Source organism: Carassius gibelio, chromosome A11 (assembly GCF_023724105.1).
Source record: "Carassius gibelio isolate Cgi1373 ecotype wild population from Czech Republic chromosome A11, carGib1.2-hapl.c, whole genome shotgun sequence".
In the NCBI taxonomy this organism is placed as follows: domain Eukaryota; kingdom Metazoa; phylum Chordata; class Actinopteri; order Cypriniformes; family Cyprinidae; genus Carassius; species Carassius gibelio.
In genome coordinates this window covers 1,748,495-1,776,216 of record NC_068381.1, presented here as the reverse complement: position 1 = coordinate 1,776,216, position 27,722 = coordinate 1,748,495, and the positions used below count along the sequence as shown (strand labels likewise).

Sequence of the window (27,722 nt, the reverse complement as noted above, 5' to 3'; positions counted from 1 at the left end):
CTTCAAAAGCTTTTAGGATTTGTTTAGGTGCAGTACCTAACATTTTCCATTAGATGTCAGCAAAGCTCAAGACTATTTTTTGTCATATTAGTGAATTGATTAATGGTTGTGGAGTAATTAAATGCACAATGTCTATTACAATAACACACACAGTGTATGTAATGTGTGTGTGTACACTCAGACTTCCCTCATTTATCATATAAAGTCCTAAAACTATTCACCTTCAAATGATTTAACATTTCAATAAAACTATTTTTAGTTATTGCGGTATTTAAGTTATACAACAAAATATATGTAAAATCCAACCAAGGCAGATAAAAGCACAATCTGGAGAAAAAAGAATAACTTTTACAATAACCCTTTTTAATAATTTGAGTTCCTCCAGGAACCTCTGGAGCACTTTGAGTTCTCGTGTAATGAAGGAGTGACTCCAGAAGCTCAGAACTGGAAACAAAGTGCTTCAAACATCCAAAGAGTTCTTACATGAACTGCAAAGACTAGAATGGTTCCTCCAGGAACAATCTGATGAGAAAAAGAGCTTCGAGGCACTTAAAATAAATGATTAAGTTCCTCCAGCACTCAAAAGGATTTCTGAGGCACCTTTAGTTTTTAGAGTATTGTTCTTTCATCTTTTCAGCGAACTATGGTCATTTCCAAGTTAATGATCATTTTTACGTAATAAAAAATCATTAGATTATTAAGTAAAGATCATTTTCCATGAAGATATTTAGTAAATTTCCTACTGTAAATATAACAAAACTTAATGTTTGATTAGTAATATGCATCGCTAAGAATTCATTTGGACAACTTAAGAGATGATTTTCTCAATATTTAGATTTTTTGCTCCCTTGGATTCCAGATTTTCAAAGAGTTGTATCTCAACCTAATATTGTCATATCATAAAAAACCATACATCAATGGAAATATGATTTATTCAGCTTTGAGATGATGTAAAGATCTCATTTGGACTGGTTTTGTGCTCCAGGGTCACTTTTTTTTTAGTCTGAAAAATAGTCCAACAGTGAACTGACTGATGGAATTAAAGTACAGAATCATATTTCACTTCACTGTTCATAATAAAGGCAATCAAAGTTATTTTAACTAAACATTGCAGAAATAGTAGGCTACTTGTTTGCACAGTGTGTATCTGACTCTTAACCAATCATCTTCCTTTGCAGGTTTGGTCATATCTTCCTTTCTATAACCTTCGAATGCATCAGAACAAGCCACACTGACATGTTTCTAGCACTGACTAACAAGAATGAAGATTAAAAAGTAGAGTGGTGTGAAGAAGTGTTCCTGATTTCTTATTTTTTGCATGCTTGCCACACTAATGTTTCAGATCATCAAACAAATTTAAATAAAAGTAAAAGACAACACGAGTAAACACACCATGCAGTTTTTAAATGAAGGTTTTTATTATTAAGCGGAAAAAAATCCCAAACTACATGGTCCTGTGTGAAGAAGTGTTTGCTCCTCTGTTAAAACTGTGGTTTATCACACCTGAGTTCAGTTTCTCTGGCCACACTCAGACCTGATTACTGTCACACCTGTTCACAATCAACAAATCTCTGAAATAGGACCTGCCTGACAAAGTGAAGTACACCAAAAGATGCTCAAAAGCTAGAAATCATGCCTAGAGCCAAAGAAATTAATTGAGATCTATCAGTCTGTAAAAGGATATAAAGCCATTTCTAAAGATTTGGGACTCCAGCGAACCACAGTGAGAGCAGTTATTCACAAATGGAGCTGCTCCACTGCAGCGACTTAAACTGTAATGATGCGCTTTGCTGTAATAATGCAATGCCACTCAAATAATGCAGAAACACTCAAGCAAGAAAACATGTGCAAAGAGTGCGTGTGTTTGTACTGTTGCAGAATGAGAGGAACAGTAGTAATGTACTGCTAGATTCAATTTCGCCAGAAAGGCATGTATGCTTAAGGCTGAAAATATATGATGCTTTTTTTTTTTACGATTTAGTTTTAATCCAAATGCGTGTGCTAAGTTATTGAACATCAAAGATCACACAACAGAAGGGCGCGAGACTCTTTTCCTTGTTTGTTTTTTTCTTTGAATTTAGAAGGGTTTTCTGGTGTCTTTTTTGAAGTTGTTGATTCCATGTGTGTAGATTTCTTTTCATGCACTGGGAAAGTTCTGTATAAATGTTGTGTAATTAATTTTAACAAAAAAATGTTAAATGAGGGAACTGATACTCCATGGCGTGCTTTGTTTAAGCTGAATATGGATAAGAAGCCTGAGTAGAGAGCACTATATAAACCACCGTTGACCAAAAAAACAGGTGATTTGCAGTGGAGAATTCTTCACGGTGCTGTCGCTGTCAATGCTTTTACTTCAATTATAAATCCTGAGATTGATGTGGGTTGTCCTTTTTGCACGGAGAGAGAGACCATCTTTCATACATTTGTGAATTGTGCTAGATTGGAATCTTTATTTTTGTGTTTAGGCAGTATTTTTAAGAATTGTAATGAATCTTTTTCTATGGTGCTATTTATTTTTGGTTGTAAATATGTAAGGAAGAAAAGGTTTATTTGTCAATTGCTGAATTTTATTTTAGGCCAGGCAAAACTGGCCATCTATGTAAGTAGAAAGAAAAAGATGGAACAAAATTTGGAACCGAATGTGGTTACATTGTTTTCAAACATGGTACAAGCAAGAATACTGATAGATTTTAGATACTATAAACATATGGATGATCTTGCTGCTTTTGAGGAAATTTGGTGTTACAATGAAGCTCTGTGCTCTGTTTTCGAAGGTGATTTGGTTTTTACACGTTTGTGAGTTTTATTTTTATTTTTTTATTATTTTATTTTTATATATAAATGAATATTGTAATTTAATTGTGTGGTAAATTATATTTGTAATAAAGGATGTTAAAATTCTCTCTCTCTCTTCCGGTGAGGGTGAGGTCCATCGTGTGTGGTGGATAGCATTCTTTCCTTTCCTTTCTTTTTTACCCTTCTTTTTCTTTGATTTAGTTTATCTTTATTGTTTCTTTCCCCCTACGTTAATTGTTAAAAAAAAAAAAAAAATAGCACCGAGTGTCGGTATGGTGTCTGTTCCGGTGCAAGGAACGGCCTTCTTCGTAATGGCTGCCGGTGTGTGCCGGAAGCAGGTGTAACGGTTGAAGGTTTGTTGGTGGCGGTAGGACAAAAGATTGGGTTTGATAACATCATCTCTGGCTCGCGAATGAACAAAGCGGTCGTAGTATTTTTGAAAGCTGAAGCGTTAGTCAATATTTTGACTGTGGATGGGTTGTGGATGAAGGAAGCTTTTGTTCCGGTTTCACCGCTGTCTGGCCAGCTACTAAAATAAATCACAATTTCAAATGTCCCGCCGTTTGTTTCAAACGATGTAATAATAAAAGAAGTTATGCGATTTGGGAAAAATTGCAAGCCCCATGAGATCGATTCCATTGGGGTGCAAAAACTCGGCGCTAAAACATGTATTGTCTTTTCGACGTAAATTTTTATGTTCTTAAGCGCCCAAGATCGATCCTTAGAAGTTTCTTTTCGAGTCAAACACGAAGATAATTCGTACATGGAGTACTCGAGCACAGAGAGCTTGAAATGTTACGATTGTGGAGTTGTCGGACATAAACGCGACTCGTGTCCGCATAAAGTGCGCGATGAACATCTGCCTTTAACTATTGCATCTAGAGCTGAAGAATCAAATGGAGAACTTCAAGCGACTGAAAGGAATAAAGACACTGCGCAGATTGATAGAGTGACGGAGGAGGTGAAGGAACAAGATGAGGTGAGTGGATTTGTTTCTAAAACTGTGAGTGATGACCAGCCTGGATGCAGTTATACTGTTGGAAAGCGCTAGTGCTCGTGGTGCTACGGATAAGATGGTGAATGAATGCAGTGTAGAGGATGTGATACAACACTCTCTAGTGACTCAAAATGTTCAGAGGAGGATGTAGGAGATGAAATGGATGGTTTATCTCAGAGTACTGAAGATAGTGAGAGAGAGGAACAGTGGTCTGAGATGGAAAGAGAAAGTGATTTGTACACTGTTGAACAAATTTATAGTTTTCTCGATGAAACAAAAGGGAATATGGAAGCATATGGGTAGCATTATTCAATTTGGGATGTAATATGCAAAATGACAATGCAATATGTAAAATGGCAATGCATTTCTGTATTTACATTTACATTTTCCAATACATTTGTGCAACGTTTGGTGCAAAATGAAAATGAAAATTAAATTACATAATTTTCATTTGCCATTTACTACACCAGTTTTAATATGTAAAATGAATATTAATTTTAACGCTTTATAAGTTGCAAAATTAAAATTAAAATGTATTACAGAAATGATTAGATATGTCTAACATGTTAAAGCAAAAACTGTGGCAAAATGATCATTTAAATGCTATTTTTCTTAAATGCATTAACACTCACAGTCAAGACACTTAAGATTACATTTTCATTCGGTGTCCCGCAATGAATGTAGCAAAACTCAATGTGCACATTGAAAATGCATTCCGAGCCGATCACGTGTCCCCGCCCTCGCGCCACGTCAATCATTGTGTGAACAAGGCGGGGCTTACAGAAGGTCAGAGACTCAAATCTCAAGGAGCGGATTCAAGTGAGAGAACATGGACAAGACAGTTGGTCCGTGTATGTTTTGATCATTTCGGTTTATGGCTTCAATATTTCATTCGCACTTGTGGGCGGAGCTGAAACGCTGCTTTCATCTGATTGGTCGAATCGGATCGGTTTTCATCTGACAGCCTTCAGCTCGGTCTTGTCATTCTTTCAGGCAAAATAAGAGTCAGTGCGAGTGAAGCACTGTAATGTCTGAAACCACCGCTCACTGTTAATTAGCATAATATTTGAATCAGATGTATCTGGGCACATAATTCGTGCTGCTGAGACCTGCAAATTATTTTCTAGGTTGTAGTATTGTATGAATATTGTCCCACTGATAAATACAGTGCAAATAGTTCTGTCCCTTTGGATAACAGTGAAGTGGAAATTAAAATCAATAATAGACTGAACAGTTCCATGTCTGTAACATTTACCACTCTCATCTTTTAAGTCATAAGGCACTAGGTATGTGTGTGTGTGTGTGTGTGTGTGTGTGACATTAATAAATAATTGTAAAAATGAATATAGTTACATTTCTAAATAAAAATAGTAAAATTAGCTCTATGCTGCTCAGTGCTCCTGTAGCCTACCCCAGAGCGCCCTCTCGCGGCTGTAGACGGTAATGTTTTCTCTTGGTTCTAAATAAATGCAATTTATAGTCCAGTGAGATTTATATATGTTTTTTTCCTCGTCATGACGTATTTTTGGACTGATGTAACTTATACCGAAAAATACAGGTAACATTATTATTATTATTTATTATGAGAGTAATTGACACAGACTAGAACTTTAATGTTTCACCCAATTCAGCTCAGATCTTCAGACTCGTCTGACTAGTGTTGCTTGTATAACTGGCCAGACTTACCTTCCCAAAAAATCCTATTTAATTTTATTTCATAAATTTAACTATATTTATTTCCACTTTACTGTTATCCAAAGGGACAGAACTATTTGCACTGTATTTATCAGTGGGACAATATTCATACAATACTACAACCTAGAAAATAATTTGCAGGTCTCAGCAGCACGAATTATGTGCCCAGATACATCTGATTCAAATATTATGCTAATGAACAGTGAGCGGTGGTTTCAGACATTACAGTGCTTCACTCGCACTGACTCTTATTTTGCCTGAAAGAATGACAAGACCGAGCTGAAGGCTGTCAGATGAAAACCGATCCGATTCGACCAATCAGATGAAAGCAGCGTTTCAGCTCCGCCCACAAGTGCGAATGAAATATTGAAGCCATAAACCGAAATGATCAAAACATACACGGACCAACTGTCTTGTCCATCTTGTCTCACTTGAATCCGCTCCTTGAGATTTGAGTCTCTGACCTTCTGTAAGCCCCGCCTTGTTCACACAATGATTGACGTGGCGCGAGGGCGGGGACACGTGATCGGCTCGGAATGCATTTTCAATGTGCACATTGAGTTTTGCTACATTCATTGCGGGACACCGAATGAAAATGTAATCTTAAGTGTCTTGACTGTGAGTGTTAATGCATTTAAGAAAAATAGCATTTAAATGATCATTTTGCCACAGTTTTTGCTTTAACATGTTAGACATATCTAATCATTTCTGTAATACATTTTAATTTTAATTTTGCAACTTATAAAGCGTTAAAATTAATATTCATTTTACATATTAAAACTGGTGTAGTAAATGGCAAATGAAAATTATGTAATTTAATTTTCATTTTCATTTTGCACCAAACGTTGCACAAATGTATTGGAAAATGTAAATGTAAATACAGAAATGCATTGCCATTTTACATATTGCATTGTCATTTTGCATATTACATCCCAAATTGAATAATGCTACCCATATGCTTCCATAGGAAAGCAGGAGTAGAAATTGGTGACTTTTTTCCTGATCTTGAGAAAAATGAGTAATTGTACTGAGCTCTCTCAACAGAAAAGGTTTCGGCTTAAGAAACCCATCACATCTGCTAGACAAAAAAATAAAACGTTTGGAAAGGAGCAATTAACGAAGGGGAAAGTTAAAGACTCATGATGGGTTTTAATTTTTCTTTATTGCTTTCTTTCCTCTCTCTTTCTGATGGAGATCTTACGAGTAGGATCACTAAATGTGGGATATGAAAAAACGTGTATTTCTTTCTGAGATTATTAATTTGAACGAGTTAAATGTTATCTTCTTGCAAGAAACTCCCAGTAACTTAGACAATGAAGTTGAAGGGAGAACACTTTCTTAGTCATGGGAATAATCTAAGTGCAGGGCTGGGAATTTTTTTTGCTCCTTCTCTCAATTTCAATATTTTGTGGAAAAATGAATTGGGACCTGGAAGACTCTTGATTGTTAGAGCTGAAATACATAATATGAATTTTACTTTTGTGAACATTTATGCTCCAAATTTAGTCATTGAGAGAATAAGGCTCTTTTCTAAGTTAGAACAGTTTTTAAGACAACAACATGATGGAGATTTAGTTGTTTTCGGTGGAGACTGGAACTGCACTTTAGATTTCGTTTTCGATAGGAATGGGGAAGAACCACATCAAGTGTCTGACACTTGTCTTGCTAGATTGGTAAATAATTTTCACTTATCAGATGTATGGAGAGAAAACAATCCTTTAGTTAAACAGTACTCTTGGGTGAGTTTTAGTAATGACACACTTTCTGCTCATTTAGACAGGTTTTATCTATCTCATAATATGAGGAACAGGAGCCTGAATTCAACGATTACTCCTGTCTCTTCTTCAGAACACAAACTAATCACAGTTGAATGTAGTCTCATAACAAAAACCTATAAGAGTTCTTATTGGCATTTTAATGTTAAATTGGTGGAAGACACATTCTTTTGTGAGAATTTTCAGAATTGTTGGGAAGTTTGGAAGACTGAGAAAGGAAGATATGACAATATTATTCAGTGGTGGGAGATTGGGGAAGTGTTTATTAAGGAGTATTGCCAACAATATTCTTCTCACTCTACCCTGTGTTTGAAGAAAACATTAGAGAGATTGGAGAAAGAATTTAAGATTATTGAAGGGAATATGATTGTAAACGCTTCTCCTAAATTGAAGGATATGTGGACTGAAAAGAAAAACTGTTTGAATTCAATCCTTGATGAAAAAGTCAAAGGAGAACTTATAAAAAATAGTTTTTTAACAAAAAGAGACATAGATGCTCCTACATCCTTCTTTTTTGATTTAGAACGGAAGACTAAACATGGAAAAAATAAGTTGTTTTTAAAAGATAAGGATGGACACCTTGTTTCAGACACGGAAAGGATGCGTAGGCACTAGGCATGCAGTGGATTTTTATACTGAATTATATTCTGCTGAGTCCTTAAATGAACAATGTAGACATCAACTTTTACAAGATCTTCCTGAGCTATCTATAGAAAAAAAACAACTTTTGGAAGCACAACTTACTTTTAATGAACTGACCTCAGCAGTAATGGATCTCTCATCAGGACGGGCACCAGGGATTGATGGACTTCCTGCCGAATTTTATAAATGTTTTTGGATTATTATTGGTCCTGATTTTTTTGAAGTTGCTCAGAAATGTATAAGTGAAGGATGTTTAACAAGAAGTTGTCAGCGTGCTATTTTAACATTGCTTCCAAAGAAGGGAGATTTGACGCTACTAAAAAATTGGAGACCTGTAGCTATCCTATGTTCAGAATATAAAATTCTCTCTAAGTGTGTTGCTAAAAGGTTAAATGATGTACTGCATGAAATGATTCACAAGGATCAGTCATATTGTGTAAGGGGCAGATCTATTGCAGATCATTTACATTTGATGCGGGATCTGTATGACTATGCTTTTTACAACAATGTTGATGTTGGGTTTTTGTCAATGGACCAAGAAAAAGCCTTTGACAGAGTTGATCATATTTTTCTTTTTGAGACTCTGAAGGCTTTTGGATTTGGAGAAAAAATTATTTCATGTATAAAATTGCTTTATAATGAGGCAACTTGCTTGCTAAAAATCGGTGGCGGTCTCAGTGTCCCCATAAAGGTTCAGAGGGGTATTAGACAAGGTCAGTGGTTATTGGAAGAACCCTTGATCTTGAACCCAAAAATCAATGTGGATGTTCTAAAATCAACGTCTGTAAGGAATGCTTTATGGTCTGCAAATATTGTAAAAATTAGACACTTAATGACTGATGATGGATGGATCTCGGCAGATACTCTGGCTACCAAGCTTGGAATAAGATCAGTCCGAGTTGTGCAAAGGCTGTTGAACCATCTCTATGAGAGCATGCCGTGGACTACAGAGACTCTTTATTTTTACACAAAGAAGAAAATGCTGGCTCTTCTTTCCCAGAACTGGATATTACAGCTGTGACTGGTTTGTGGCAAGAAAGTGAAGGTGGTATTCTATCCTTTAAGACACCTAAACTTGGACGTTTCAGAGACATTGGGGAAAAAGCTACTTATATTTTTTATGCGTAAAAGTTCTTCATTGTTGTGCACCTGAGACTGTAAAAGAGACTAAATGGACAGATTTATTTTGGATAAGACTCTTCCCCGAAAGGTAGCAGTGGCGTGTTGTACATGGTATTATAGCTACAAACAGACACAGAGCACATTTTGATCCACTAGCGGGGATAGGGTGTCCTTTCTGTGAACAGCAGGAGACAGTTTTTCATTTGTTTGCTGACTGTAGCAGGTTATTGCCTCTCTTTCAAATTCCTGGAGGTGGTGTCAGACATTAGGAGAAGTTTTCACACTTGAGTTTTATATCTATGGACCTAAATACAAACGTAGCAAGAGGGAGATTTATCATTTTCTCAATTTTATTTTCGGACAAGCAAAGTTAGCTGTTTGGCTCTCTCGTGAAAGTAAAATAGTTGGTGTGGGACAAACTGATGTGGTACTGATTTATGAGGGTTTGATGAAGTCAAGGTTAAGAATAGAATCTGAATATTATCGACTGAATGAGAATACTGAAGATTTTAAGTTTAAGTGGGCTATAAATAACTGTATTTGTGATGTTGACTGCAATGGCAATTTACAAATTCATGTATAATTATATATGATGATAATGGTAGGAAAAAGGGTTATGGGTATTTGATATTTGTTTTTCTTTGTTGGTTAAATAATTGATTGAAGATTGTTTTAAAATTTGTGTAATAAAAGCTGTTCATAGGTCTCTCTCTCTTTCTCTCTCTCTTTCTCTCTCTCTCTCTCTCTCTCCCTCCCTACCGTTTTGTGCATGGTTTTATTTACTTGTTTTTGACACACCTGACCGAGCTACAATCTTTCCAGTGATTAACTGTATATTCACTCGTGCTTTATCAGCTCGCGCACCTCAGCTGTACATTGTCCTTGTACCTTCATATAATTCGTTTTTTTAATTTAATATTAAAATCTGAAAAATGAAAAACAGTAACGCCCCTCTCCGCTGATTGGTCAACCGAACATTACAACATAATAATACTCCTAAAAACATAATGAGAGTCCTACCTTCTACGGATTCTTAACGTGTTTATTTCTTTACATTTTCTCTTTCTCTTCATTGAACAGCCAGGCCCGGGTTTCCCAAAAGCTTCGTAAGTCTAAGAAGTTCGTAAAAACGATCGTACGACTGATCTTAATATTACGGTCTTTTTCCCAATAGCTTGTTAACTTAAGTAGCACTTGAAAATCATCGTAGATCTACGAGTGCTCTGGAGTAATCTTGAAGCCCTAAGTGCATCGAAGACAGATTTCTGTGATCACAGGACAATCTGCAGATTACACCTTTGACTTGATTCAAGTGAAATGTGATTATAATTAGGGCTTGAAAACGAAAAAAAATTAAATTGGTTCACTCCGAGCAGAATCGATATTTTAACGTTTCTGTTCTGCGTTCCTCTGATATTATTACCGTTCCGAAACCGGTTCGGGAGGAAGAAATACCGGTTAATAACCTTATTTTAAAAAACAATATTATTTGCCTATACTTTGCCTAATAATAATTTAATAATAATAAAGTATAGAGTTTTCCTTACTCAAAAAAAAGGAAAAAATAGAGATCTAACGCTTACAGTTTACAGCTTGCATCAGATTTGGTCCAAATGTAAGCTAGGCCTAGCTACTTAAAAAAAAAAAAAGAAATCTATCAACACTTTCTATCAAGTATTTTAAGACATTCAGCATCAAATGTTTCCATGTTCCCGATGTATCTGGATGCTAAAATGTTATTTAATATAAAGAATATAGAATAATAGTAAATAATAAGTAACGCTGTATATGCGTCCGACAGTTGGACTCCAAATTTCATTCAATTATTATTTTGAGGTTAATAGCAAATGAAAACTGTTCAGCTTCTGGGAAATTTGTGAAGCTTCGCTAGGCTAATTTTAGTTTTTTTTAGAAAAGAACAAGAATTACAAATATAAGAAGCTATAGCAATATTAACGACAAACCAAAACTGATTAATTTAGACTAAAACGAAACTGAAACCAACGTTGGGTTTCTCATTCGACACCAAATCAAAGTTTCCGTATTCCCGATGTATTTGAATAACAAATGATTATTAAAAGAAAAATAGCCTAATGTTTGTAAACCTTTTGTGTTTGCATTAGGCCTATGTCTATTTTCTCTAAAAAACTTATATAGGGACTACTGCAAATTTCTCTTTCTCTCTAGGCTATATATATATATATATATATATATATATATATATATATATATATATATATATATATATATATATATATATATATATATAAACCATGCAGGAAAACCTTTTAAAATATTTATACATATTTTAAATACAGAAAATAGTAAGAAATGTAAATATATACATATTAGGCTATAGTATAGCCTAATGAATTATATAATAATAATAAACCTGGATTTATTTAATGTTCAAAGGAAAATTAGCATAAACTGCTTAAGAATGCCTTCTTCAAACATTAAACGAAAAAAATAAAAGATAAAAATCCTCTAACAAAATAGACCCATTTTAAATATTTAGCAAAATAAATAATTAAAAATAAACGGAATTAAAAAATATATATATTGTAGAATAGTCTGAGCAGGAATAGCATGTCGTTCATTGATGAGGGCTTCAGATGAATTAATCTCTGCGCATTTATGCGACCGTAATTACTGAAAGGCCTCTCCAATGGTGCGCTGGGAGCTGGAATGGAGAGTAACCTACATGGCGTGTTACTTTGCTTCATCTCGGAAACTCTTGATATCGCCTTTTCCACCTCTGGATCTCTCGCTATCTCGGAATGGAATTACACGTCGCTGTCCATGGTTTCATCAGCATCCTCCCATTCCGCAAAGTCTATTTTATTTTATTTTAGTCTATTATAAATAAAGGTTTATCTGTTTTTAGTAATCTTATTTTGCTAGATATTTCCACTTTGCGGGAGTCCCGCAAATAACTTTATTTTCCCGCAACCCGCACACAATAATATCTTGCCACCCGCGTCCGCATTCACCGATCAAATATTGTACCGTGACGCACTCGGATGCGCTGGGTCCCGCGGGAATGCAGGTCTCTGAGTGTTGAATGCACATGCACCAATGGCTGGAAAAAATAGGCCCTTTTTGCGCTGCGTCATCAGGCCCAATTTGGTCTTAATCCGGCCCTGAAGGCGGTGCATTGCCATTGAGACTTGACTGTTCACAGCTGAGCAGACATTTCACTCGCTGCTTCAGAGTCACATTTGCGTATGATGTAGGCTACTGCTGGAATTCCTGATTGGTTGACAGCAAATGTCAAATATTAAACGGAATGATAAAATAACGTTATTAACCGGTTTATGTCCATTTCAAATTTTCAATTCTGTTCGGAACTAAAAAAAAATTCATTTCGTTCGTTTCCGGTTTTCGTTCCTTGAACCGGTTCAGAGCCCTGATTATAATATAAGGATTTGATTGTGTTTTATTGCACACTTTATAAATCGTTTTCTTTGCTTTTTTAATTACTGTATAAATTACTTAATTAAAAAAGGAAGGTAAATTAGAAATACACATTTAAATTAAATGACTGAAAAAAAAAGACTATATAACTCAACAATAACTTGCTGAAGTGCACGAATCCCAGCTATGTATTGGACCCAGAAATAACGTATCACTCTCTCTCTCTCTCTCTCTCTGTCTCTATACTGTATATAAATGAATAAATGTAACTAAATTTATGCATATAGCAGATGCTTTTATCCAAAGCGACTTACAGTGCATTAGGGCTAACATTTTTTACCTAACATAAAATATAAGTAGGCCTATGCAAAGTATATTGTATATTATTATGTAAATTATAATATTGTACACTATAATATAATATAATATTGTTTTATGGTTATTATATCCAAGTTGTCTGTCTGGAACAGAGCATTAGGTTAACGTCAATAAACTATCATGTACTACAATGAAGAATCATTCTATAATGTGACATTTCAGCACTGGACAAACGGACAGCGACTCGTAAGCAGCACTTAAAGCACAGCTACGTGCGACTGTGTTAAGTGCATTGTTAGGAAACACAGGTGAAACAATAACGCACGATTGTAAAATTACTCGTAGAAAAGGCTCTTCAGGTCTAAAATCAATAGTTATTGAGAAACACAGCCCAGATTAAAGAATAGCTTGACAGAAACCGCACTGAGGCAGAGACTGAAAAGCTTTCTTTTGTGTAAGCATACATTTTGCAACCTACCAGTGAAACATTTAGTTTATCTCATAAATATTAATTTACTTTGCACCTGTACTCAAAACTACCTACTAACCAGCCTATGCCGGGTTTCTCGATAACGATTGACATTTTCTCTGAGTAATTTTACGATCGTTCGTTATTGTTTCACGTGCGTTTCCCAATATTGGGTCTCATTCATGAAACATTCGTAAATATACGAGTAAATATCTGAGTGATTTGCGCTTAAAGAGAACTTCCCGAAAACTCTTCTCCTGATTCACAAAAACTTCGTAAACGTCAGATGTAATAGTGAAATGTGTGTGTGTGTTAATGAATTCAAATCAGTCGTAAATGGGACGCGCGTGCACGCTCACTCTCAATTACCATAAATCACGCCCATTAAATCCCACCGACAACTATATATGAGCATCATATTATGACACCAAATGAAGGATTTCAACATGTCTTCTCAAAAGCGACTGAAAAAGAAACATTTCTCAGCTGCAGAAATTGAAGTTTTATTATCAGAAGTTCATTCAAAACGCCACATTTTATTTTCAAGCGTACTAGTGGCGTATCAGGTCCTAAAAAAGGAAGTTTGGCAGCATATTACAGATCCTATTACTGGCTCTCATAATAATAGTTAAAAGAAAAACCGTATGTAATTACTATATATAATATTTTTTTCAAAATGCTGTGTAAATATGTACCCGATTAAGGTGAATTAAAATGCAGCAGTATTAATGAGCAAAACATTCAGACGTTAAACGCACTATTTACGCGTGGCTGGGAGCAGGTGTAGATTTCTTTCGTACCAACTAACATTTGGAAAATAGAACTTTTTAATGAATCCGAAAATTTCCGCCAAAACCACTTTACACGCGATTTACACAAAAATTCGTTCTGCTCGTGTTTCATGAATGAGACCCATTGCACGTAAAGCAGTCGCACGTAGCTGTGCTTTAAGTGCTGCTCAGGAGTTGCTGTCCGTTTGTCAAGTGCTGAAATCTCACATTATAGAATGACTCGTCATTGTAGTACACGATCGTTTATTGACATTAACTTAATGCTGCGTTCCAGGCGGACAATGGGATATAATACAGTATTATTTTATAGTGTACAATATTGTACTTTATATAATAATATATAATATACTTTAAATACTTTATATACTTATACATTATGTAAGTCTCTTTGGGGAAAAAAAAAAACTATTCACTGACCAATTATTATAGACAGCCACTTGATTTTATTCCTGAATTAATGAATCAAGCATTTTGAACGAACAGATTGAATGAACACCTTTATTAACACAATGAAATACCGCCACCTAGTGATATTACTTTCATAATTCAAGTTCCATTTTCATTTAATTTCAAAGAATTTAATTTTCTTCACATTTCTATATTAAAATATTAATATATATATATATATATATATATATATATATATATTCATGTTGTTTAAAACATTAATATTATTTCATTATACATTTGTAATTGCTATGTAAATGCGCGTACAGCCGTCTGATCAGCATTAAACTGTAAATACATATATAAAAGCATCTTCAGACGCAGGTTCCATATCTCTGAATACTAAATATCCCTGAATACTGATTTAATTGGTAACAGCCCATTGTCATATTATTCTAATGTTTTTGATGTAAGAATGTAACATTAAAGATGGTAAAAAAAAAAGGTAAAAAACAACAACTGAAAATCAAGTGCCCTTTATGGGAAAGTTAACTTCTGACACTGATCTATGGTTTATTGTTCGAAGTGATATTTCAGGATTTGGATATGTTCTTATAACTCAAAGGAGCTTAACTTTAAATCATGACTTCGAATTCACATTTCACTAAATTCAATCACAGAAACGAGCACTCTGATGAACCATTAGCCCCGTGCTAGTGTAATAACAAACATATGATTTCCGAAATTTGCATAAAGTGTTCTATGAATAAAACCCAAAATAGAAAAATAATAAATAATAGATGTGCTAACTTTTCATATCTGTCTTTTTATTTAATTTCCTCCATAGTTCAAAATGCATCATATTGTCTAAAACAAAAGTTATTACTACATGTTCACATAAATTAATAGCGGCTGCTACATTCTCCCCGCGGTGCACTCGTGCAGCTTTGCCAGACAGATTTTGATAGGTGCATACTATAATAAAACAGGCGTGTGCCAAAGGACCAATAGGCTATGTCTCTCCTAATCTGGCTGTTTGATGAAGATGATTAAAGAGATTAATATAGTAGAAATAAACACGTTAAGTAGAAGCGTAGCACTCTTATGTTTTTAGTACTTTTATTATGTTGTAATATTCGGTTGACCAATCAGTGGAAAGGGGCGTTTCATTCCCGCTCACTTGTAGAGATCGAATATTCAAGTTGTTTATTTGTTTTCTGTCCCTGAACGTAAAAAAGAAAACAAAATGAAGCCCAAGTCAAAATGTGCACGAAGGTACACGGTCCGGTAGAAAAATAGAAATACACATCTAAATTAAATGACTGAAGTAGGCCCGGTTCCCCAATAACGCTCACTCTTAACGCGCTAAGAAGACTCGAAAGAAATATCTTACCAAAGCTGTTAATGTTCCTAAGTGTGTTCCCCGAAGTGTCCCTTAGGAAGCTTCTTAGCACGCTGCCTCTTACGTCATACGTCACAAGAGCGCTGTCCCGAGTGAAGGTGCTGAATTAGTTGGCATCGATTGCTCATGAATCGATTTTCCACTTCACGCGAAGGTGCAATACAGCGTTAAGAAAGACAACACGTTCTATGCAAATGAAACATTCCTCAAATTATTACAGTAACATTTATTTAACATAGTTTCAGTTATCAGTAGAATATAGACTATAAATTAAACTATAAAATGGTCAGTAATATTTTCACACCACATATATTTTAGCTAGCTAATCCATTGCAATGTATTTAGCTATAACTATCAGTATAACAAGTTACCAAAGCAGCTGTCTGTTTTGCTAGTTTATTTTTCAATAGTGTCTGTAATTATCAAAAACAAAAGTATTCACATCAGTGTTTGTTTTCTTCCTAAATTAATCTGACTTTTGAACGAATTGCATGAATGAACGCTAGAAGTGTCTAACTCATTAAAACAGTGAAACGCATACTGGCGGTTTCAATACTTCATTTCTTTCTTTTGATAATCTCTACTATGTTAGAATTTTATGAATGATGATTATACACAAATGTCATAATGTTATGAGGTGTATAATCTCTTAACATGTTTTTATAACAGATTCGAGGTAGAAAAGTCAGCAGAGAGAGAGGATGAGCAGGTGATCAGGTAAAGAAGATGCCATTAATCAATAAAATACAATAGGAAACAGTATAGAAAAACAGCAGCTTTGTAAAGTTAGGTTTTACATTCCTGCCTTTCTCCATCACAGTGAGGAACAGGGAGAAGACAACAGACAGCAGCTCTTTCAGACAAACGGGTAAGAAAACAGAGAAATGTTCAAAAATGTTTGATCATCAGATTATTATACATCTTTAAAAGTATGCTGTGATTTTTATGAGTTTTATTTAATGAGGATTACTTGGTCAATTAAAATAGATTTTTAAATAGAGAATTTTAAATAGATATTAAGAACAGATTGTATACAGTGCGGTTTAATAATTTGTTAGTTTTTGGTGTTTTAGTTGTATGTCTTAGTGGTTTTGTTCTTATATGAGATGATTCAGATCCAATGTGAAAGTAGCAGCAGATGAAACCAATCAAAAGAAGGACGGGAAGAACATCTGATCAGGTAATGACACACAAACACTAATGAAAAGTTCATTCAGTCAATAAAACTGGCTAAAACTGTAATATGTGTACATCACAGTGAGGGACAGGGTGAGGACAATAGTCAAACAGCAGTTTCAGATGAGCAGGTAAGAATAAAACATTACTGATAGGGAACAGTTTTTGATATGACAAACTAAATGTACAATTTTCTTTACTGTACACAATATACTATGGAGCTATTTGGTGTGTAACAGTGTTGTAACGTCCGTTTCAGAATAAACCTAATGTTAGAGACCAGCTGAGCACAGAAAACAGAGACAGAGAAGATTCAGAAATCATCACTTGCTTAAATCCTGCACATCCTGATCCCAAGTTTATAAAAGTACAGACGAGAGCAAACTATGTGCCACACTTTCAGCAAACATGTTTCAGATATTCCTATGAATGCATTACTGTACCACATTAAAAGGGGTTTTATGCTTTTATTGTTCAAAAATCCTCTCAAAGAAGACAATGCTTGTCTCTAAGATGGATCCTGTCTTTGTGAGTACTGGTTTTAGAAACTGGAAAAAGGCAGTTGAAAAGTTTACAGCCCATGCTAAAAGCCAATCCCACTGCCATGCGGCAACTGTGTATGCTCAGGAAACTGCCATTCCTTGTGTTCAGTCTGTCTTGAAAGACAAAAGAGATGAAGATGCCTTTCAAAGTCTTTTTGAGCAAATGTGATTGTGGATTCTCTAAATCTAGAGTCTATCAAAGTCCCAGAACCAAGGCGACTTCCTAAGCGTTTTAGCACAGATGCAAGCACATACAAGCCAAAACCTGCAACAGAGTATTACAGAGTTGAGTTTTATCAGGTGCTTGATGTGGTTTTCATCAGGAAGATCTGCTGACCTTACAGAAACTAGAGGACACTCTGCTCACTGGACAAACTGATTCAGTGTGTTGTGAGTATCCTGAGATCAGTTCAGTTACCAATGTTTAGGCATAACTACCAATTTGGATCCAGTTTGGAGGCAGCAAACATTCTTAAAGGTTTGTCAGTGGAAGTCCGTGGCCTTTTCAGTGAAGTGGAAACTCTGGTCAGGTTGCTTCTGGTTGTGTGTTAGGAATCAGGACAGCATTTAGTAAAATTGAAAATCAATTGGGAAATCTTTAGGATAAGCAATGCACACGGATTATATAAAACTATACTGTCAGTACATCATAGTGAAATGAAATTGTTAATGAAAAGTCTATTCAGTGACTAACATGGAGTGTCCAAATATATTCACAGTTACAATTTAAATAAAATAATGCAGTGATAATATATGCTAATTTTAATCTGACCACATATGAATTTACTGGTAATAGTTAATCAACACATCTCTAAAGAAAGAAATCACTAGATTAGACCTCATTTCTGAAAACTAGATAATTGTATGATCAGCAGATGTCTATTATTTCAGAGTTCAGGTTTTGTTTTGTTCATGTAATACAGCTGCTTATTACAAGAGCAGTGTCTTGTAGGCTACGCTACATGTTCAGGTTAATAGTCTATATATTGATAAATAATTAATAAGTTTATACATTTGCCTATTTGAAAATGTTTTGAATCTGGTCTACCCAGACACATTTTAATGTTCAAGTGTTATGTCTATTAAAATAAGTCTGTAACTATATAGTAGTCTACTTTTCATGTGTTGATATCTACAGAACTGAAGCCTTATGATCACAGTCGTAGAAGCTAATGCTTGGAAATTATGTTTAAAGTTTTCAAGTCCATCATTATTAGTAGCACGCAAGCACCCAATAATCACCTTCGTGCTTTGTTACAAAGTTTTAGCCTTCTGTCAATTTTATGATAAAATACAAACAATAAACGTCTGTTTAACGCTTTTGTAATTTGTAGTGAAATAATTCGTTCAGTAGCTGCATATGAATCAGTGATATTTTCCTCTTTAATATTTGCATCACGAAATAAACATGAATTTTTGAATATATGTTGAAAAAAAAATCTGAACAATTTAATACAAACAAATTTCTAATGAATCGATAAATCAAAGTTAGTTCAAAAAAGTTAAAAGAATTATGGATGCCACATACTTTTTTAAACTTCACAATATAACATAATTTTATTATCGTAATTTTTACTTTATTCTTAAAATATTATGATGTTAATCTTATTTACTCGGTTATTTTTCAGCGTGGCACAAAAATGCTGCATTAAATGCTATTGCATGCAAACACAATTTTAGCACAGCAGCCAAAGAACAAACAAACAATAATAAAAAATAAAAAAAAAACGAGGCGGGATATTTGTCTTCTGAGTCAATGTTGCAAAAATGAATTTGACGGACTTGCCATCTCCTCATTGTACGTGCCTTTAGAGAGAAATGCATCTTTAGGATTACATAATGAAAGTGTTTTTGTTTGTTGAGTTATTTCGTTTTAAAATAGTAATTTAAAACGCAAAAAGCATTCTATAGATATATTTATCATGTCGGTGAAGCGCTCCTGCTCAAGACCAAGACAGAAATCGCATCCTGGGCCGGTTTCCTGATAACGATTGATCTTAGCACTTAAGAGTCTTTTCTACAAGTAATTTCACAGCCATCCGTTATTGTTTCACGTGCGTTTCCTAACAATGCACTTAACACAGTCGCACGTAGCTGTGCTTTAAGTGCTGCTTAGGAGTCGCTGTCCGTTTGTCAAGTGCTGAAATCTCACCTTATAGAATGGCTCTTCATTGTAATAAACGATCCTTTATTGACGTAAACTTAATGCTGCGTTCCAGACAGACAACTTGGATATAATAACTATAATACAATACAATATTATAGTGTATAATATTATGCTTATTATGTTAGGTTAAAAAAATGTAAGCCTGAATGCACTGTAAATCGCTTTGGATAAAAGAGTCTGCTAAATGCATACTTTTATTAAAATGTATTTATTTATATACAGGAGTAGGCTATAGAGACAGAGAGAGAGAGATGTTATTTCAGGGTCCAATACTTAGCTGGTTTTCGTGCACTTCAGCAAGTAATTGACATACCCCTCCCCGCCCGCCCCACCCAGTCTTTGAAGAACTTCTTTTTTTGTGTATTTCTGTTCTTTCTGTCTTTATTAATTATTTAATTGATCAATGAATAAAAAATAAAGAAAACTAGTCATAAAGTGTACAATAAAGCACAATCAAATCCTTATATTATAATCACATTGCTCTTGAATCAAGTTAAAGGTGTAATCTGCAGATTGTCCTGTAATCACATAAATCTGTCTTCGATGCACTTAGGGCTTTATGATTACTCCAGAGCACTCGTAGATCTACGATGATTTTCAAGTGCTACTTAAGTTAAGATGCTTTTGGGAAACAGACCGTAATATTAAGATCAGTCGTACGATCGTTTTTACGAACTTCTTAGGCTTACGAAACTTTTGGGAAACGCAACCCTGATTGTTTTCCTTATTTTACATAAAGCATAAGGTTTTATTTGATATTGTGAGTGCACACAAATACAAGTAGACCCTTTGCAGTTCTCTGAATGATGCATAGGCTACTCTTACATTTATGACGTCGTATTTTTTAATTTTTACTGTCATTAAAAAATTAAAAATAAATGCGAGCTGACGCCTCCATGTCCTGCAAAGCGCTCACTCTCCGCACAAACGATTGGATATCTGCCTAACAGCGCTTATTTATCTAGGTTAAATGTTTAAATTAATGCTGTGGAATGCATGAACTGTGTATTATGTCTGTATTAAGTCGTGTTGTTTTGAGAAGAATACAATTGATCAAACATAATTCTCAACTCACTGTCTTCCGTTTGCTCGTTCCTTTAACAAACAAAAACTTGAATTAACCAAACACAAAATGTTACAAACATATTTCTAAATTAACTTAAGAAACAAAAATAAATACTAGATTAGATTAGATTAGAAAGCAGAGTTCAATAAGGAGACAGCTGTAGGGAAAAAGCTGTTCCTGAATCTGCTGGTCCTTGTCTGGAGGCTCCTGAAGCAGGAGTTTAAACAGTCGGTGGTCAGGGTGAGAGGAGTCCTGAGAATACTGCAAGCTCGACGTAGACAGCGTTTTCTCTAGATGTCCTCAAGAGCAGGAAGTGATGTCCCTGTGATGCGTTTGACAGTTTTCATCACCCTCTGCAGTGCCTTGCGTTCAGCCACTGAGCAGTTCCCATACCAGACTGTGATGCAACTGGTCAGGATGCTCTCGATCGCACACCAGTAGAAGTTCACCAGGATGGTTGAAGACAGCTGGTTCTTCTTCAGTGTCCTGAGGAAGAAGAGGCGCTGGTGAGCCTTCTTGACCAGGCTGGAGGTGTTTGTGGCCCAGGACAGGTCCTCAGAGATGGTGGTTCCCAGGAACTTGAAGCTGGAGACACTTTCAACAACAATCCCGTTAGTGTGGATGGGATCGTGCGTGCTTCCTTTCTTCTTCCTGAAGTCTACAATGAGCTCCTTTGTTTTACTGGTGTTAAGGGACAGGTTGTTGTCAGTGCACCATGTGGGCAGGTGCTGTACCTCCTCCCTGTAGACAGTGTCATCATTGTCTCTGATGAGGCCAATCACCGTGGGTGTAAAGGGAGTAGAGGAATGGGCTCAGCACACAGCCCTGTGGTACTCCGGTGTTAACTGTGATCATAAGATGTAGGACAAGGGCTGGGCCCATGCAGGGGAGACAGATGTGTACTTTAGGTACTGTTATAATGATCATTACAACCTTAAAGCCTTCCTTGGGGAAGAATAGGACAATCCAAATTATTATTAATGTACTTATTCATGCGTACGTTATCCAGACGTTTATCCACATGTACGTTATCCAGACACAAAGTTAAAAAAAAATCACAAATTTCACCTCTTCTGGCACAACTTACTGCCTAACAGTGCTTATTTAAATGCTGTTTAAATATTGAATGTGGAAAGCATGCGAATTCTGACCCATTTGGCTTTCCATAGAACACACCCTGAGCAGCTCTGACATCACTGTAGTTCAGTGAGAGACTCAGAGAAAGAGAAACTAACTTGATCAACAACATGGACGCCAGAAACCATCGAACTCTTTAAACAACAGAATATTGAGTCGTTCAGAGACCCTTGTGAACACATCTGATACTCACAGGTAAGTGATAGAAATATAAGAGAGATTGTCCTGAACAGGTTTCTAATGACAGTGGTCTGGTTTAGTAGGGTTTATGTCAGACTGGAATGAGTTGAACAGAAGCAGGTTTAAGTGTGACAAATACTCAGATACTTTAGATGTTTACCGCACTGAAATGATTTCAGAATTGTATTAACAGTATGTCATTAGATCGAACAAAGTATGGTATTTCTGTCATTTTGTCACGCGACATAAAGACAAACAGGTAAAACAGGAAGTAAATGACCTGCAGACAAACTGAACACAAACCTGCTTCACTGCAGCTGAAAATCACTTTTACATTACACAATAACTTATGATCATATACTATAGTTTGTGGAAAGATTAATCTAATTTTTGATAAGGAGATATATATGTTTGTTGGAAAATATAAAGCTTGTACTTTGTACTCTCTTTAAACAGCAGGTCATAGTTCAGATTGCTCAGTAAGTTTACGAGTCTCTCACTTTGTTTCAAACGAATGATTGTGTTTCCATCACTATCAGTTCCCACATTTTAACCAGTTAAACTATCATTTTTCTTTAAAAGGCTTTAAGAGGGAAAGAACAATGGCAGAATCTTCACTAACAGCAAGAAAAACCAGGAGACAGAGTATTGACCATGAATATCCATGTAAGTCAATAACCCAGAAAAACACTTTTCTTTTATAATATTGAATATGTACAGTTCAGGAATGTAATGCAGATCAAATAATATAATCTTAACAATAATAATTATTGTGCATATGTATTTATGAGCTTCACATTTAGGTTCTGATCAGCTTGTCTGGGTTCATTTTACAATAATAACCAGCTGACTGTACATGATCTCTTTATATTTGAGTTTCTTCAGCACTCTTTGTCTCTAAACACTCTTTATATTCAACCAGCTTCATGAGGTGCATCATGGGATTCTTCATAAACAGTATTGAAGGAGTTCACACTAATCCTAAATAATGTCTCTTTCCAGTCATGTCATCCTCCATGAGTTCACTGTCTGAGGAGATTCAGTGCTCTGTATGTCTGGATGTGTTCACTGATCCAGTCTCGACTCCATGTGGACACAACTTCTGCAAAATCTGTCTGAATAAGTGCTGGGACAACAGCCAGACCTGCAGCTGTCCAAACTGTAAAGAAACATTCAAGCAAAGACCTGATCTCAAGATTAATACCACACTCCGAGAGCTCGTAGATCACTGTAAGAAGAAAAGTCTTGAGAAAACAACTGAAGTTCTGTGTGACTTCTGTGAGGAAAGAAAGCTGAAAGCGCTGAAGTCGTGTCTGGTGTGTCAGAGCTCTTACTGTGAAACTCACCTGGAGCCTCATTTGAGAGTGGCAGGTTTGAAGAAACACAAACTGATGGATCCTGTGAGTAATCTGGAGGACTATATATGTCAGAAACACGAGAGACCTCTGGATCTGTTCTGTAGAGATGATCAGACATGTGTGTGTTCATTCTGCACCGAGACAGACCACAAGAACCACAACACTGTTCCTATAGAAGAGGAGAGTCAAGAGAAGAAGGTATACGTTATTATTCTTTTAAAGGACTGATATCATGAGGAATCAGATTTTATTTCATATTGTGAGTTTAATCTGTGTTATGATAAATGTGTCTGTGTTGTTCTCTCTATAGACTGAACTGATGAAGACACAGAAAGACGTGCAGCTGATGATCCAGAACAGAATCAAGAAGATTCAAGACATCAAACACTCAGCAGAAGTCAGAAAAGTGAGTTTAAAATAATAGAATAAAAGTAGATAGTTAAGTTTGTGGAAAGACTTTTAGGTTTGAAAAGGCCTAGCCAGAATGTTTAAGTAGTTTTAAGAAACTTAAAATTTGAGATCTTTCAGTTTAAAGTAGTTTGAAAGGGAAGTCGTAGCCTAATGGTTAGAGAGTCAGACTCCCAATCGAAGGGTTGTGAGTTCGAGTTCCGGGCCGGCAGGAATTGTGGGTGGGGGGAGTGCATGTACAGTTCTCTCTCCACCTTCAATACCACGACTTAGGTGCCCTTGAGCAAGGCATCGAACCCTGAACTGCTCCCCGGGCGCCGCAGCACACACACTTCGGATGGGTTAAATGCAGAGCAAAAATTCTGAGTATGGGTCACCATACTTGGCTGAATGTGACAAGTTTTGAAGGCAATAAAACCTATCAAAAAAATAAATAGATAATAGACATATAAATAATGATTACTAATGAAGTTACTATCATTTCATTAACATGTTTCCAGCATTATTATCATGTCATTAGCATGATTAGCACGTTGTTAGCATGTCACTAGCATGTTTCAAGCATGATAAGAAAGTGACTAGCATGTCATTAGCAAATTTCCAGCATGATTAGCAAGCAACTAGCATGTTGTTAGCATGTCATTAGCATGATTAGCAAGTGATTAAGATGTATGTAGCATGTTGTTAGCATGTTTAATAAGTGACATGTTATTAGCATGATTAGCAAAGTTACTAACATATTTTTAGTATGATTAGCAAGTGACTAGCTTGTCATTAGCATTATTAACAAGTGATTAGCATGTTATAAACATGTTGTTAACATGATAAGCAAGTGGCTAGCATGTTGTTAGCATGTTTAGCAAGGAACTAGCATGCTGCTAGCATGACTAGCATGTTGCTAGCATGATCAGCAAAGTGACTAGCATGTTGTTAGCATGACCAACAAGTGGCTAGCTTGTTGTTGGCATGACTAGCAAGTGACTAGCATTTCATTGGCATGATTAACAAGTGACTAGAATGCAATTAGCATGATAAGTAAGTGAATAGCATGTTGTTAGCATGATTGTCAAGTGACTAGCATGTTGTTAGCATGACTAGCAAAGTGATTAGCATAATGTTAACATGACTAACAAGTGACTAGCATGTATTCTCAGTAGAGAGTTTTTAAGCTTTGCTATGGCAGTAGACAGCTAAAATACACCTTAAGTTTTATTGTATAAAATGTTCACCCCCTCAATGAAAGTCTATGGGATTTTAGGTAGTTTTAATAGTCTGGTTTATGAAATCCATAAACCATCCATAAGACCAGTCTGAAGCTCTGACCCGAGTTTGCCGGTTTTAGCTTGAAAGCTCTAGGAGGAGATACATTTTAAAATTTAGTCTCAGAAGAAGAAGAGGATTTCAGTAAGATCAACTTACTTTTTCAATAAATAATGAATGTAAATGTTTTTATTACAACAAACTTCAATTTTGAGAAAATAAAGAGGCAAGAACTGACAGACATAACAATAACAAAATAAACAAACAATCAAACGAATGACAGATGACTATCAGACTCAAATATACAGCAACAGCCAATAAAACAAGAACTAAAATGTCCAGGGCTTGTTCTGCTCTCGTCCAGGGTGCAGAGTGAAGTTTAATTCTTCATTTGAGGGATTCTGAAAACACATGTAGCCTATGTATGTGAACAAAAATGTCTGAGCAATAGTTACACAGATTCTTCTGTTAGCAAACACTGCTAATAATGTGTTGCCTGTCCTGGTTGAGCAGAGAAACACAGAGAAGGAGAAAGCAGTCCGTGTGGAGCTCTTGACTGATCTCATCCGCTCCATTGAGAGACATCAGACTGAACTGCTGGAGATGATGGAGGAGCAGCAGAAAGCAGCAGAGAAACAGGAGCAAGAGCTGATTGAAGAGCTGGAGCAGGAGATCACTGAGCTAAAGATGAGAAACACTGAGCTGGAGCAGCTCTCACACACTGAAGATCACCTCCACCTCCTACAGGTCAGTCAACATGATCTCTCTGATCAATCATAATGCAGGATATGACATGCTGAAGGATTTCTCCTCTCTCCTGCTGTAGATTCACTCATCCCTGTGCAGCTCTACAAACACCAGGAACTGGCCTGAGATCAGTATGAAGACTCATGAGAGTCTGGAGACTCTGAGGAGAGATCTGACTCAACTGAAGGACACTATAGATGAGAAACTCACACTAACTGGTACATCAATACACACTGACCAGATAGAAACATGATAGTGTACTCTGTTCTTTAAATATAAGCTTCAGATCTGATTGTTTTCTTGTCATGTGTCTCTACAGAGCTGAAGTGGATGCAGCAGTATGCAGGTACAGTGTGCTGTCTGCACTACACTAGTTTACATTCATACACTCACTGCTTCATTACTGCACTACAATCTGATTAAACACGGGGTTAACTAAAAACATCAGCATCACAGAATATCTGTATTCTCTGTTTTCTCAGTGGATGTGACTCTGGATCCTGATACAGCTCATCCTAATCTCATTCTGTCTGATGATGGAAAACAAGTGAGACATGGAGACATTGATCAGAAACTCCCAGACAAACCAGAGAGATTTGATTACTGTGCCTGTGTCTTGGGAAAGGAGGGATTCTCCTCAGGGAGATTTTATTTTGAGGTGCAGGTGAAGGGAAAGACTAAATGGGATTTAGGAGTGGTCAGAGAATCCATTAACAGGAAGGGAATATTCACACTGAGACCCAGTGATGGATACTGGACTGTGGTTCTGAGGAATGGAGATGAATATAAAGCCGGTGATGATCCTCCTGTCTCTCTGTCTCTGAGAGTGAAGCCGCAGCGGGTCGGTGTGTTTGTGGATTATGAGGAGGGTCTGGTCTCCTTTTATGATGTGGAGTCCAGCTCTCATATCTACTCTTTCACTGCTCAGTCTTTCACTGAAAAACTCTATCCATTATTTAGCCCAGGTCTTAATGATGGAGGTAAAAACTCAAGCCCACTGATCATCACACCTGTCAGTTATAATAAATGAATTTACACAGTTATCAAATGAAAGATTCAAATAATGAATTTATAATTAAAAATCTGGAAACATTATGTGCTGCTATTGTTTTATCATTTGCTTTAGTTTTTTTTAATCCAAAAGTTTGTATCACATATTTTTAATGTTAATATAATGCTTGTTCAGTAAATTATTTTTTGTTCAACTTTTCATAAATATTCCTGAAATTTTTCTCCCTGACAAAGTGAAATTGCCAAAACAACAAAACTCTGATAATGTCTGTAGAACTGAGATGGCTGTGATCTTTCTGTTTTAAGGAGTGAGACAGAAGAACACAATACACAATAAATATCACATAACATCACAAACGAAGGTCATAAAACATTTATTTCATATTATTATACTCAATATTTTCATATTATTCTATAGCTTTTGTTTACCACATGTAAATCTGAAAATAATTAGGACAAATCCATTGTCAATGTTTACCACGTGTTTTACACGAATTTGGGCTTCTTTTTTTGTTAAGTCGTGTTAAAAAAATCATTGGTTATGGTTTTGGGATTATTTAAAAAAAACATGGAAAACCTGAGAATCAACTTCGTTTTTATTTACATTTCTGGTCACTGTTTTTGGAGGTATTTAGAGGACACAAATGTCAGTGTCAAAAAAAACTTTCATTAAATATTGGAAGTTTTGAAGCACAGAAATAAGTTCGGCCTCATTTAAAGGACAAACTTTGGCAGTTCATTGTTGAGCTGAAAAAAAAAGTTAAAGTGAAACAGAAATGTAATAGAGGTTTTAGTTCATGACAACATGTTTATACTAGAAAATATTTTATAAAACATGTTAAACTTATCTTAAACTGAT

The 27,722-nt window shown here is 35.7% G+C and overlaps 2 protein-coding genes and 1 long non-coding RNA gene across 18 annotated transcripts in view; 2 read left to right on the top strand and 1 right to left on the bottom strand.

The window, feature by feature from the left end:
* The window catches only part of LOC128021971 (E3 ubiquitin-protein ligase TRIM39), a 362,874-nt gene that overhangs the window by 5,848 nt on the left and 329,304 nt on the right, over positions 1 to 27,722 (top strand). For 2 of the 14 annotated variants that reach the window (XM_052609119.1, XM_052609121.1), the window contains exon 1: positions 22,006 to 22,094. The exons of 4 other annotated variants lie outside the window; for them this stretch is intronic. Coding sequence is in view for 2 of the 10 variants with exons in the window: in XM_052609127.1 (XP_052465087.1) it covers positions 22,682 to 22,745; positions 23,082 to 23,635; positions 23,748 to 23,843; positions 25,619 to 25,852; positions 25,932 to 26,070; positions 26,172 to 26,198; positions 26,335 to 26,882 (1,662 nt within the window). In the remaining 8 variants the exon portion in view is untranslated. Of the gene's footprint in view, positions 1 to 21,961; positions 22,095 to 22,661; positions 22,746 to 23,081; positions 23,636 to 23,747; positions 23,844 to 25,618; positions 25,853 to 25,931; positions 26,071 to 26,171; positions 26,199 to 26,334; positions 26,948 to 27,722 lie in introns of those variants that run through there. 8 more of the 14 variants (XM_052609086.1, XM_052609127.1, XM_052609140.1 and 5 more) reach the window with 8 other exon arrangements.
* LOC128021997 (uncharacterized) overlaps positions 1 to 27,722 on the bottom strand; it is a 336,783-nt gene that overhangs the window by 4,718 nt on the left and 304,343 nt on the right. For both annotated transcript variants that reach the window (XR_008185831.1, XR_008185830.1), the window contains exon 3: positions 23,224 to 23,264. This is a non-coding gene — a long non-coding RNA (uncharacterized LOC128021997). The remainder of the gene's footprint in view (positions 1 to 23,223; positions 23,265 to 27,722) is intronic.
* LOC128021977 (E3 ubiquitin-protein ligase TRIM39-like) overlaps positions 1 to 27,722 on the top strand; it is a 50,323-nt gene that overhangs the window by 5,883 nt on the left and 16,718 nt on the right. The window lies entirely within an intron of this gene.